At 36.8% G+C, this 13,472-nt stretch overlaps 1 protein-coding gene across 3 annotated transcripts in view; it reads left to right on the top strand.

Annotated features, from left to right (window-relative positions):
* TCERG1L (transcription elongation regulator 1 like) overlaps nt 1-11,501 on the top strand; it is a 183,575-nt gene extending 172,074 nt beyond the window's left edge. For all 3 annotated transcript variants that reach the window (XM_034436484.3, XM_034436485.2, XM_034436483.3), the window contains 2 exons: nt 5,865-5,983; nt 10,382-11,501. In XM_034436484.3, the coding sequence (XP_034292375.1) occupies nt 5,865-5,983; nt 10,382-10,538 (276 nt within the window). In that variant the 3' untranslated portion in view covers nt 10,539-11,501. The remainder of the gene's footprint in view (nt 1-5,864; nt 5,984-10,381) is intronic.
* Nucleotides 11,502-13,472: the final 1,971 nt, after the last annotated feature.

Genomic DNA, 13,472 nt, shown 5'->3' with positions numbered 1-13,472 from the left:
AATGCAAAAGCTCTGGTGGCTCAGCAGACTAATTAACATTCACTTACATCTGCTGCCTGCAATTACTGCAAGTTTAAATCTCACCAGGCTCAAGGTTGACTCAGCCTTCCATCCTTTCTAAGGTAGGTAAAATGAGGACCCAGATTATGGGGGGCAATAAACTGACTTTGTATAAATATACAAAAGTATGAAGGTTATTGCTTAACGCATTGTAAGCAGCCCTGAGTCTCCGGAGATGGGCGGCATATAAATCAAATTTAAAAAAGGGAGGGCTAATTGATGAAATTTATTGGCTGAGGCTTCCTAGTTTCTTTAATAAATGTTAGTTTATTTAAAGTGATTGGATTTCTTGTGAGGTTGTTTAAGTTCATTCTGGCCTGTATGTTGAAGCTGGAATCATAGGGGAAATCAATGAACATTGCTGCTTCCTCTGAAGCTCAGACTGAGAGCTGTGGTTTTCAGTGAAAAGATGTCAATTGTATAACAACAGCTATTCAACTTCAAGTCCAGGCAAAGCACTACAAGCAATCCACTGAAAGCTAGCAGGAAAGAGGCAATGAATTTTAACTACCCAGGGATATAAGAGATAATCCTCATCTTCAAACCAACAGAGGACAATCAATGATTCTATAAGACTTCATCCTACTGGTAATATTCAGTAAACTTTCTTATCTAACCTTGCCATGCTGTGTGTCTATAAGCCACTTGGCCCAGCTCAAGCCTTGAATTTGGAATGCCAAGTTATTTCTTTAGGAATTTCTGTTGAAACCACCTGCCTAGGTTCAATTTAGTTCTCTCATTGAGATTCCTATGAGGGATCACAAATCTCCTTTGGACAGAAGTCTTCCAGCTTTCAGCTAGCAGATAACAGAATCAACCTACTGTATTTTTCATCAGTTAAGCATCTTTTGGATATTCATTTGAGAATACTAAGGGTGACATGATAGCAGTGTTCCAATATTCGAGCGGCTGCCACAAAGAAGAGGGAGTCTATGTATTTTCCAAAGCACCTGAAGGCAAGACAAGAAGCACCAGATGGAAACTGAAGAAAGAGAGAAGCAACCTAGAACTAAGGAGATCAACCAGTGGAAAAGCTTTCAGAAGTTGTGTGTGCTTCAATAGTGGAGACTTTTAAGAAGAGACTGGACAGCCTCTAAAATGGTATAGAATCTCCTGCTTGAGCATGGAGTTGCACCAGAAGACCTCCAAGGTCCCTTCTGTAGTCTGTAAAAATGTATTATGAAAAGGTACAGACTTATAGCAATATAAACTATTGATCTGTTTTATTATTGGTCTAGAAGAAACATTCCATCCTTGGTGACATGTCTTTTTCAGCGCTATTAAGATATGCTGCAAAATATTTTTACATGAAATCTAACTAGTAAAATACTTTTTTACTTGGAATCTTCTATATTATGGAATTTTAGTTCTGCATCTTCTAGTCCAGTATTTCTCAACTACAGCATTTTTAAGATCTTTGAACCAACTCTCAGAATTCTGTATTCACTGTGCTGAGGAATTCTGGAATTGAAGTCCATGCTTCTTAAAGATGCTGAAGTTGGGAACCCTGGTTTAAACCAATGTGGGTTTCCCCCAATATGAGCCTTGGTGGCGCAGTGGTTAGAATGCACCATTCTCAAGGTTGACTCAGGCTTCCAAGGTCAGTAAAATGAGGACCCAGATTGTTGGGGGCAAGGTAAACTGCTTAGAGAAGGCTGAAAAGCACTGTGAAGCGGTATATAAGTCTAAGTGCTTTTGCTATTGCTATTGCTATATCAGTGAATAAGGGAAGTTATGAATGGTGGTTTTCCAATTAGCCATAACTTTTAAACACAGATCTTCACCAAATGCCTATTAATGTGAAATTCATCTGCTCATTATAATGAACATATACATGATATTGAACTATGGCTCCCAAATGACTTGCATTTATATTGGTTACTTAGAACAATTCTCAAGTTGTTTCCTCTCCAATCTTTCCATGGAAACCAGTTACTCTGGGACTAGGTGGATTAAAATTGGATTGTGGATTGAATTTTCTCTTGATTTATTGGCATTTTGTCTCATCTCACACATCAGCTACACTGAAAAGGTCATAGTAGATTAACTATGGCTATCCTACAGTTATAAAAAAAGAATAGTACTATCATGCAGAAAAGCACACTCAATTAAAATTATCTCTGTGAAAACAATTCAGTTTGTGGCCAGATATAACCTGTCACATCATTTACTGCTAAATTTGAACAAGACATACACAACAGACTCATTTACACATCCACTTGTGAATTGATCTTTATTCCTTATGAACATGTTTTACACTATAATAACTGCTTTTCCGCATTTCAGCCTTTAACCACTTGTCTCCTGTGGATGAATTGGCTGGAGATATAGCTAGTTTAGCTGGCTTAGAAAGGTTTTATTCCAGATTTCAAATCTTTCCTCCATTTTGATGACAGTAATAGCCAGCTGCTTTGTTTGAATGGTGATTAATTGAGCCCCTTACTGGCAGATTCTTCTGTTTCTTTTGCTCCTTCCACATTTAAGTGCCAACTGCTTTCCCCCTTCTGAGAATGGGGGTTGAGACAGTTTTAATATCCTTCCTGTCACTTGGATTAGAAGGGGAAACTTGGCAAAACACTTGGGCAAAGTTTCGTCATTGCTGGGTTGCCATATTTTCACCTCTGAAGTATTGGATGATAAATATAAAAAGGTAACATTAGCTGGAAGGTTTTGCTCCTGGGATTCCAGAGAGGTGGAAACTGTAGGACATGTTCTTCTTCATTTCTCCTTTTATAGAAACATTTGAATCAGATTCATACTACCTTTAATTAGGGATATCCTGATTGCCCAGATTTGGCCAATTGCCCAGATGCTGTTCATAGAAGAAGGATATCTTGTTATAGTGCATGTAACTAGGTTTTCTGCAGAAAAATGCCTTATTGTAGCTCTAATTCATTTTTGGTATTATTCCTTTGTTGATATTAATAATTTGACGTGCTTTGATTTTGTTGTAATTGTAGATAACTAATATAATTTTATAATTTGCAATATAATTTAATGTTGGCTGTATCCTGGATCTCACTTATAGATGTTAGTTTGTTTTACAAATGTATTTTAACCCTTTCATTATATATAATGGTCTACAACTGCAGTAAATTGAATTGAATTGAAAACCATTGCTGTGTTTAACCTGCTAGGAAAAAAGAGCTAGCAAGCACTTCCTTATTTATTTATTTGTTTGTTTATTCATTCAGTCATTCACTCTTGGCAGCTCATAGTGATAAAAACATAACAATCAAGTAAAAAAATCTTACAAGTTCATTAAAGTTCATAAAAGTATAAGTTGGCTGAGATTCTAAAGGCAATCTGAAAAAGCTGTTTTCAACTTCTTTGAGAAAGCCAATAATGTTGAAACAGGCTGATCTCCAATGGGAACCCATTCCAAAGGGCCAACTTTATCACAGAAAAACAATACTTTTAGCTCTCAGCCTCACTTCCCAAAATAAAGGATAGCCACGTTTTTCTCCCAGCATGATCAAAGTGGTTTGGCTGATTACAATAGCAAAATATGGTCCTGCAGGCAATTTATGGCCTGCCACAGAGTGCTTTATAAACCCAGCACTTCAAATTGCCCCTAGGAGCTAATTGGAGACCACTGCACTTGGGCCACTGCATTCAGTACCTTAAGCTTCCAGGAAGGCTTTAAAGGCAGCCCCAAGTAGAATATGTGGCAGGTGCTGAGCCATTGCAGTCAGTACAGCTGAATCTGTTTTTTAAAGGCTGTCCAGCCTTTATAGGAGGTAGCTCAGCAACCCAATGCAAAATGACCAAAGAAGAAATTGGAGGCTGCAAGGATGTTTTCCCGACCATAGAATATAGAACTGGAATATGAAGTTTGGACTAAGAAAATGCATCCCCAACAAAATGTTTTATTACGCTGTTCATTTTCATTGCTGAATATTTCATTTCCATATATTAGAATGATATTTCTTTTGTGGTTACCATTTTTTTGAATTCCAAAATGGATTTATTTCAGTGTGTCACATTTCAAAATGGGAAAGTATATCCATTAAAATGGAATCGAGTTTCTTAGTCCCATCCCCATTCATAGTTTAATATATACAACAACTCCTGCAAGCCAATGAAAGTGTAATTACTAGCTTGGAGATAAATGTTCTCCTGTGGTAGCTAAAAATATAATTTGAAAACTCTAAAGCTAAACAGATATCTTCACAGAAGCATATACGTACACACAAACACATCACACATTCATTTCAAGTTTGTGTTTTCTCTAAAACACCTCATTGTGCAATCCATAACTGTAAAATGAATAGAAAGGGGGGTAAGAGTGTTTTCGCTGAAATTGTACCAGTCTCAGCGTTGAGTATAGAGAAACAAGAATTCTTCAATGTTCATTATATGTTTCTGGGACAGTAGGTTGCCAAAATACAGCTAGTCCTTGACTTACAACCATAATTGAGCCCAAAATTTATGTTGCTAAATGAAACATTTGTTAAGTAGGTTTTGCTCCATTTTACGACATGTCTTGTCACAGTTCTTAAGTGAATCGCTGCAAATGTTAAAGTTAGTAACATGATTGTTAAGTGGTTCTGGCTTCCCCACTGAATTTTCTTGTCAGAAGGTCTCAAAAGATATAATCCTAGGACATGTGCCTGAATTTTGATCACATGACCATGGGGAATGGGGATGGCGCAACGGTCATACATGTGAAAAACAGTGATAAGTCATTTTTTTCAGTGCCATTGTAACTTAGAATAGCCACTAAATAAACTGTTTTAAGTTGAGGACTATCTATATGTCAAATTAGACTAGAGGTACTTTGTGGGGACACAGAGAAACAGCAACAAGTAAAAATATAAAATAATTGAGCCTTCCTTTTTTTGCAAATGAAAGACCCAGGAGCCAAATACAAAACTGACCACATTCTATGCAGGTTATACAAAGTTCAATTAAGCAGTTTTTACAATCACAGTGTAAGGAGCTGCTTTTCAAACCCAAAATTGACTAAAAGTTGTTTTTCTTTGGGTAACAACATACAAACCCATTACTCCATCACAGGGACATTTAAATTGACTTAAAGTTTATTTACCTATATTGCATACAAAGGATTTTTGGATAACTGGGTTTGAGTCACGAAAGAAAATGTATGGCAACCACTGGCGTAAATTGATGCAAATTCTCAGATGAGAAGGATCATCTGAGTATGAAGTAGCAATAGCAACAGCAATAGCACTTAGACTTATATATTGCTTCATAATGTTTTACAACACTCTGTAAATTGCATATTTCCCCCACAATCTGGGTCCTCGTTTAACCGATCTCGGAAGGAGGAAAGGCTGATTCAACCTTGAGCTGGTCAGGATCGAACTGGTCAGGCTGTGGGCAGAGTTAGCCTGCAATTCTGCATTCTCACCACTGTGCACCACATATGCCGATCTTCTAGCAAGCATCACTAGAATGCAAAAATCATTCTTTTGTACTGTTGTTCTAGGCTGAGTTTAGAATTTTTCCTTTCATTTAAAACAGTAATCTTACTACTAGTAGTAGTACTACTGTGATTCTAGTAGACCACTCCACCTGTTCAAAAAATTTTAAGCCAAAGACTAAAGGATTAAATTTATTCACCTGAAAGGATCTGAATTTTATCTATAGGTTTACATGACATGATCTGAAAGCAGTGCCTAAAAATAAAAAATACAATTGTGAGAGGAACAATAAAATAATTTTAATAAAGTCTTTTACAACAGACTTTCAAAGGTTGTTTTAAAGAAATGTCTGTCTTCACAGGTAACTCATTTAATGATGCTTTGTGACCTTCCTTTCTCCTTTCCTCTTTCTTTAAGATATTTGAGCAGTTTGTCAAGACGAGAATAAGAGAAGAATATAAGGAAAAGAAAAACAAATTACTTCTAGCCAAAGAAGAGTTTAAAAAGCTGCTTGAAGAATCTAAATTGTCACCGAGGTATGAAGCAACTTTTGGATATAAGTCCTAATTTGACTGTGGGTTTTGACTAAATTGAGATTATTCCAGGAACCAAGCTTCTGAATATGAATGTATCACTTAGAGTGCTGGACACAAATATTTGTCATCTTCTGATTTGCTAAGACCTTGGGAGCCTATCAAATCTCACAAACTTTAATATTCTTGCAAAATACTACATGATGCCTCAGACATGATACCCTCATTACTAGACTTTGTGAAATTTTTGGAATTTTTTTAAAAAAATTATTCATTAATCCTAATCCACGACGGTTACATAAATTTGCATGTTAGAACTTGGCGCCTGAAAATATTTTGCCAGCCTTTTAATAGATAGTATAATACATAAAGATACTTTCAGTAGCAACTCAAATCATAGACAAGTTCTTAGAACTGGTGGTGCTTATTATACTCTACCCTTTATTATTCTCTACCCATTTTTTTTTCAAAGAAAATATCCCAGATCGTCTGCCATTATTCTATTATAGTTAAGGCCAAATTTTTGAAAGATTGACTACAAGTTACTGTCAACCATCTCTTCAATCTTTCTTATTAAGCCCTAAATTATACCAGAGAGGCTGAACTCCAGATCCAGTATAGGTTTCTGTATATAAAATACACGGAGAAAGTGCATAATTTATTTCAAGAACGTATTTGATATCTGCAGCTACATTAGTGCAGTAGCCAATAGGTTAATGAAGATCTAATTCATTGTCATGCATTATAAGCAACTTGAACTAAATCTATTATATCAGTATATAAAATATACTGAACAGTCAAAATCTATCACTGTACTTTATTATGCTTTGCAGTAGCAGATCCAGTTGCAAGTGTGATTAATGCTTGCTGTATGCCCAAGTACACTTTATTATATTATAAAATCACTAATGTCTTTTCTGCCTTCTGACAAAATCCAAATTATATTCACACAAGAATTTATCATTCATAATGGTGACTGCACACTAAACATAAGATTTCAAAATGTTGCCTGATTTATTTAGCTGTTTTCCATGATCCTTCATGGCAAGAAGGATCTAAGAATCTTATATAAACTTATGGTTTTTATTTATAATTTTATTAATCATCAGGATAGTTTAAGATGACATATTTATATTACAGAGATAAGGAAAAACATTTTGCTCATAATTTGAATAATTTTATCAGCCTCCATATGTTAATGTAGGAAATAATTTTCAGATTTTAACAATGTATTATAAATTTTTCTATATAGAGAATGTTGAAGAATTATTTAATGCCCATAGGAGAATAACAGTAGCTATGATAATAATTTAAAAGGTTGACTTGTACTGCACCATTATAGTTATATATATAGTTTTTTCCAATTTGTTGAAAGTTTTTTTCATTTTTGGTTTCACTATGTTATAGTGTTTTCACCACTGTGGTTCATACTGACCACACACAATAGGGCAGACTGCTATATGCTTGAGTTTTTCAACAAAATCTAAGATATAAATGTAAATGTTTTTGGCATGTGATGGCACGGTGGGCCGGATAGGCCTGTTTTTTATCCTCTCCACACTCCAGAGGCTTTCTAGGAGCCTGTGGAGAGCGAAAACGGCCTTCCCCACCCCCTTGGAAGCCCTCTGGAGGCTGGAAACAGTCTGTTTCCCGACTTCTGATGGGCCCAGAAGGCCTGAAAATCCGCTGGCTGGTGCACACATGTGCACCAGAGCTAAGCTTGCGTGCCCGCCGATATTGCTCCGTGTGCCACCTGTGGCACGTGTGCCATAGGTTTGCCATCACGGGCCTAGTGGTTAAGGCAACAAGCAGAAACTGGGAAATTATGAGTTCTACTCATGCATTAGGCAGGAAGCCAGCTGGGTCTAAGCAATGCTAGAAAGGAGGCAAAAGTCAAAATACTTCAGAAATATTACCAAGAAAATGAGAAAGACTTGTCTAGGCAGTCATCAGGAGTCAAAAGCTGAAGGGAGAAAGAGAGAGAGAGAAAGAGAAATAATATATAAATATTAGGAATGTTGAGCTCACATAAGTGGTTATTGTTGCAAAATGCTTCCATGACAACTAGGGCAATCACAAAATACCCATTTGCAAGAAATCAAATGGATAAGATGTTCTCTATGCCCTTTCTACCTACACCCATATCCCTTATCACCGAATGCTAACTCCAACCCTGGATGCTTTTGACATTTTATTTGTTTTGGGTATGCAGGCCCACATCCAAGCTAATCACTGGGTCACCACCTCCTTTCATTTCCATTTTTAAAAAAGTAATATCATCTGGCAGATAGTCAAGTCAAGTCAAAGTTTATTTCAGTCAAAGACCAGAAGTAAGAGCACATAAGACACATTTTCACAGTTTAAGATAATTCCCCAGGCTGACAGTTAATATTGCAGCAAACTAGCTTCTTGTATTGTAAAATGAACCCGTTATTATCTCTATTTTATTATCTCTAGCAGGAACATTTTGCAAGCCTTCCTTTTTTAAGCTAAGACAAACATGTTCACAAACATGTTCTGGATTACTCTAAAAGTATGATATTTACGTCTGTCAAAATCATGGGGGAAAAGGCCCCCTTTTTTTTCAATTGAATATTTTCAAGCTACAGGGAAGCAAATATATCTAGGGGAACCTGGGGTGGGGGTGGAGAGTTGTTTCAAAAAGAGTCGAGAAGTTCATTAGATTCATCCATTTTCTCCTGCAATGCTTCAAAAAATAAGCCACTTTAAATATGACAGTCCCTTTGAAATTCTCACTTTCTTTGGTTTTCGTGGGGTGCCTAAAAATTACTATATGATAGCATCAAGCAGGGCCATCAAAAATCAAGATGGCCACCTTGCCCATGTGATTAAATTCCTGCCTATTTATTATGTATGCCTTGTATGTGTAAAGCACACACACAAAAATAACAACAGGTTTTTAGCTGTGTGGTCAGGGGTGAAATCTAAAATTTGTTACTACCGGTTCTGTGGACGTGGCTTGATGGGGGAGGTAATGTGACTGGGTGGGCGTGGCCAACTTTTTTTTTTTTTACTTTTAACAGCATTTTTTCAGCTGAAGAAGTTGTAGAAAAAATGCTTTTAAAAGTTAAAAATACAGCCTCTGATTATCGCGTGGCTCAGCTGGGCATGGGGGGGGAGGCGCAGGGATTTTTGCTAATGGTTCTCTGAACCACCCGCCACCATCGCTACTGGATCCGGTCCAAATCGGGAGCATTTCACTCCTGTGTGTGGTCCTGAATTCAGTTTACATAAAGCCAATCATTGAAATTTAAGCCAGAATTTCCATATGCCATACACACTTTTTATTTAGCCATACAAATTCTTTCACAAATTTTCGATACATGTGAGTACTGCTCCCATCATCTATATTTCCAGACAGAGTCACATTTGAGAATCAAAAGATATTTGACTCTATCAGTTCTGATGAAAATCTTGGCCTTTAAAAACATTATGCTGCTATGGAAGGAAAGAAGCCATATTGTTTGGCAAGTTTAAGCAAAACCATTTAAACTTTTAATTTTTGAGAATCCCATCTTAATCTTAATTATGTTGCATCATCCACAGTGAAGTAATTATTCCTCTAGGTTCCATGAATCAATAAATAAGTCTATTATGTGAAAGTGGAATAATGACTTAGGATGAGAAGCCAAGCAGATCAATGAATTTTTGAGATTTTTGACTTTAATCTTTCCATTTCTATCACTTCCATGACAAGGAAAAGATGCAGTAAGAATGAATTCAGTAGGGAAAAAAAAACCCTGTGTGTTTAAGAAAGAGCCAAAGAGTATAAACACCTATTGCAGGATCTAATCCTCTGATCCTGATGACCTACCCCACGGGTGTCAAACTCAAGGCCCACAGGCCGGATCTGTGGGGTGCTTAGATTTGGCCCATGGGGCTGCCCTGGAAACAGCGAAGGACCCGCCCGCAATGCCTCTGCCAGCAAAAATGGAGTTTGGGAGGGCCGGGTCCCTTTTCTTTGACAGATGGTTGCAGGAGGCCGTCCTGGCTAAAAACGGAGTTCATGAGGGCCGTGCGCGGACCTCTTGAGCTCCGTTTTTGCTGGCAGATGGTTGCAGGAAGCTGGCCTGGCCAAAAACGGAGCTTGTGAGCCCGTTTTTCTGGCAGAGCACTCCAGCCACTCAGGCGCCCCAACACGAGTGATGTCAAGCTGGCCACGCCCACCCTGGCCACGCCCATACCCCCCTGAGATCGAACACAACCCTGATGCAGCTCTCTATAAAATTGAGTTTGACATTCCTGACCTACCCAGATTGGATCCTGAATCATTATCGTGGGACATGGATATTTGCCTTCATTCATAAAACTTCTATTGATGCAGCTTGCAGCTGTATTTGAATTCTTACGTATTCTTTGATTATCCCTTTTCCATTCTAGGACCACCTTTAAGGAGTTTGCAGAGAAATATGGCACAGATCAACGTTTTCGATTGGTTCAGAAAAAGAAAGACCAAGAGCATTTTTTCAACCAGTTCATACTTATCCTTAAAAAGAGAGACAAAGAGAACAGAATAAGGCTACGGAAAATGAGATAAAAAGGAAACCTGCAATAAGAATGCAAGTCAAATACTGGGGCATCTACAGTGGAGAAGATGAATGGCATGCATTTTAATATCATCTTTTGAGTTTTTTACTCCCAGCAATTAGAGGAAAAAAAATCAGAAAATCCGAAGAGCCATCTCAGCACACAAAGTTTCTGTCTGTTGTATGTGGAAGACTGCACTGCAGAAATCTGTAGTATATTTCATTCTCAGAGACTTAATGTTTCATATTGAAGCTCTCTTTTTGTACAACATTCAAATTTGATGCGTTTCTAATTACATGATATGTCAATCCCTTAATTGTTTTAATAATTTATGCAAATTATTTGTAATATACACAAAATTGAAACCCAGCGTGATTTGTTATTAAGCAGAAGCAGATGCCATCCACAATAATATCAAGGATTTTTTTTAACCATTTAGGAAAAATAAAAAGTAACATTATATTTCTCTGCACATTTATTTGGAAATAAGTCCTGTTGACTTCACCAGCACTTGCTCCCAAATAAAAGTGGTTAAAAATGCTGCACAGTTACGTTTCGGCAGCTTTGTACATTTAAAAAAATAAATAAATGGTTTAAAGGTCCAGTGATACTGAAGAAATCATTATTCAATGTTCATAGGTCTAAGTCTAGTTTTCTGAGTCGTAGTAGTAATAGGGTATTAATTGTAATCATAGTGAAGATGTGAAAATCCTGGCATCTTTCCTGTAGAACAGTGTATAAATCTTTACCAAAAAAAGCTTTGTAATTAAATTATTCTCAATAATGCTCTAGGCACATCAAGAAGAGCAGCACTTCTATATTAAAAGCTATTATAAAGAAGTTATTTTGTAAACCCATCCTATTAATATTTGAGTTATTTTTATTGTATGCGAAGAGTTTGCATGAGATCAGTCTCATCTTTGTATAATCAAAGATTTTAATCTTTTTTTAATTAATAAATATTTTAAGACTATTGCTCATGTTATTTTTCCAAATGATTGAAATCATGTCTAAAATTGCAACATTTTTTTTGTATTTAATTGAAGACGGAAGAATAAGTATGGAAGGGAAAAACTCTTTTTAATTTTAGGCCAATGTTCTTTCATTTAGTTCCTCCAGTAGTAAGCAATCCGATGTCTACTTCTATAGTTCAAAACATCTCGAAGTACAGGTAGTCCTCAACTTACAACCATTCATTTAGTGATTCCTTGAAATTGCGACTGCACTGAAAAAAGTGACCAACAACTATTCCCCACATTTAAAAACATTGTAGCATCCCCATGCTCACATAATTAAAATTTGGGCACTTGGCAACTGGCATGTATTTAGGTATCAGGTATGAAAAAAACAGGGGCACATGTGAAGGTTCTAATTAATTGATTACTATAGCCAATGTACAGGATTAGCACCTGGACAGATAATGCATTTAACCGCATTAAAGTGGGGTTGGACTTCATTCTATTGTGGTTACTTAATGATTCTAAACTAATGTCTCATTTAACTCCTCCCATGGCTCTGCCAGAGTCTCTCCTACATTGTGTCACTTATAGCATCCCAGGGTCTCATGATCACCGTTTGGGGTCTACCCTCAGGTCTTCCAACAAGCAAAGTCAACAGGGAAAGGTGGATTCATGTAATGACTGCGTGATTCATTTAACAACTAGAATAATTAGTTGTTAGCAACTACGGCAAAAAAAAAAAAAGGTCATAAAATAAGGTGCAAATAGCCTTGCTAAGCAATCGAAGTTCCAACTGCAATTGTGGTTGTAAATTGAGAAGATGTGCTCCTGTAATCTTCATTTTGCAACCACAATTGGGACTAGCAATTTGATTGTTATGTAAAACAATAACAACACTGCTCATGAACTTGCTTCAGTTTTCCTTTGCTTTATAGACTGTTAAGGTTGTTAACTACAAGGATTGATAAATATTTTTTAATCACCATCATAACTCTGAATGGTTGCTATATGAGAACTGCCTTTATTGCTTAAGGTACTTTGGAATACATTTCTCACCTTTGACTAGATTAAGAATTATTAACAAAAACAATATTCCCCCAAATACTTAGAGGAAGTTATATTGAGGTTGCTGCCCTGTATCAGTGGCAGTATTTTATGTATTCTTGATTTGAAAGTGACAGTTTCTATAGTTACCTGTAGCTGTGTTTGTTATTTTGAAGCAATGATCCAGTGACATCTTGTAAACTGGACATTGCTTGATTTTAAGAATTGACTGTTTTAAAAAGTATCCACAAGTAACATTTCTAGTCTTCTTCAGTGGTGGGTTGCAAAATGTTTGAACCGGTTCGCAAGAACTGGTAGTAAAACCGGCGGGAGGCCCCACCCACTGCCCTGGATGTCATTATCGGCCATCTGTGCATGCACGAGCGAAGCAAGCGTGCTCGCGCAATCCCATTGCAAACCGGTAGTAAAGGTAAGTAGAACCCACCCCTGGTCTACTTCCTATGAGTTCCAAGTGAAAAGATAAACTTATTCTTTAGCGATAGCCATAAGAGATGGAATTGTCATGATAAAGATAATACCATGCATATATAAGTAACATACCAAGATGAAGCTAAAATAAGAATAGCAGTTGTTCTTTTACACGACAATATCTTATGTTCCTCTGCCTCTTTGCAGCCAAAAATAATTATCATTTCTATCATTTCTGCCTTCGGGGGAAAAAAACAGACTGATTATTTTGGCCTTTCAACATATTTTGAAGTTTTTCTTTCCAAATTCTAGACAATATGGTTCTGGGTTATTGTGAGGAACATAGTAAAAAAACAAATGTGCTTGATTGTAGAAAATAAGAAAGATGACACTGATGAAAAAAAATTCAGCCATCATTGTCTCGGCAAAAGAGGCTGAAACAATTTTAAGGTCTATAACAACCAGATGAGATTCCAATGCAAATTAGGGATCCCCTTAATTCACTGAATTAT

This window comes from Pantherophis guttatus, chromosome 6, assembly GCF_059756535.1.
Source record: "Pantherophis guttatus breed Tessera chromosome 6, ASM5975653v1, whole genome shotgun sequence".
NCBI lineage: Eukaryota > Metazoa > Chordata > Lepidosauria > Squamata > Colubridae > Pantherophis > Pantherophis guttatus.
This window is presented reverse-complemented; position numbering and strand designations above follow the sequence as displayed.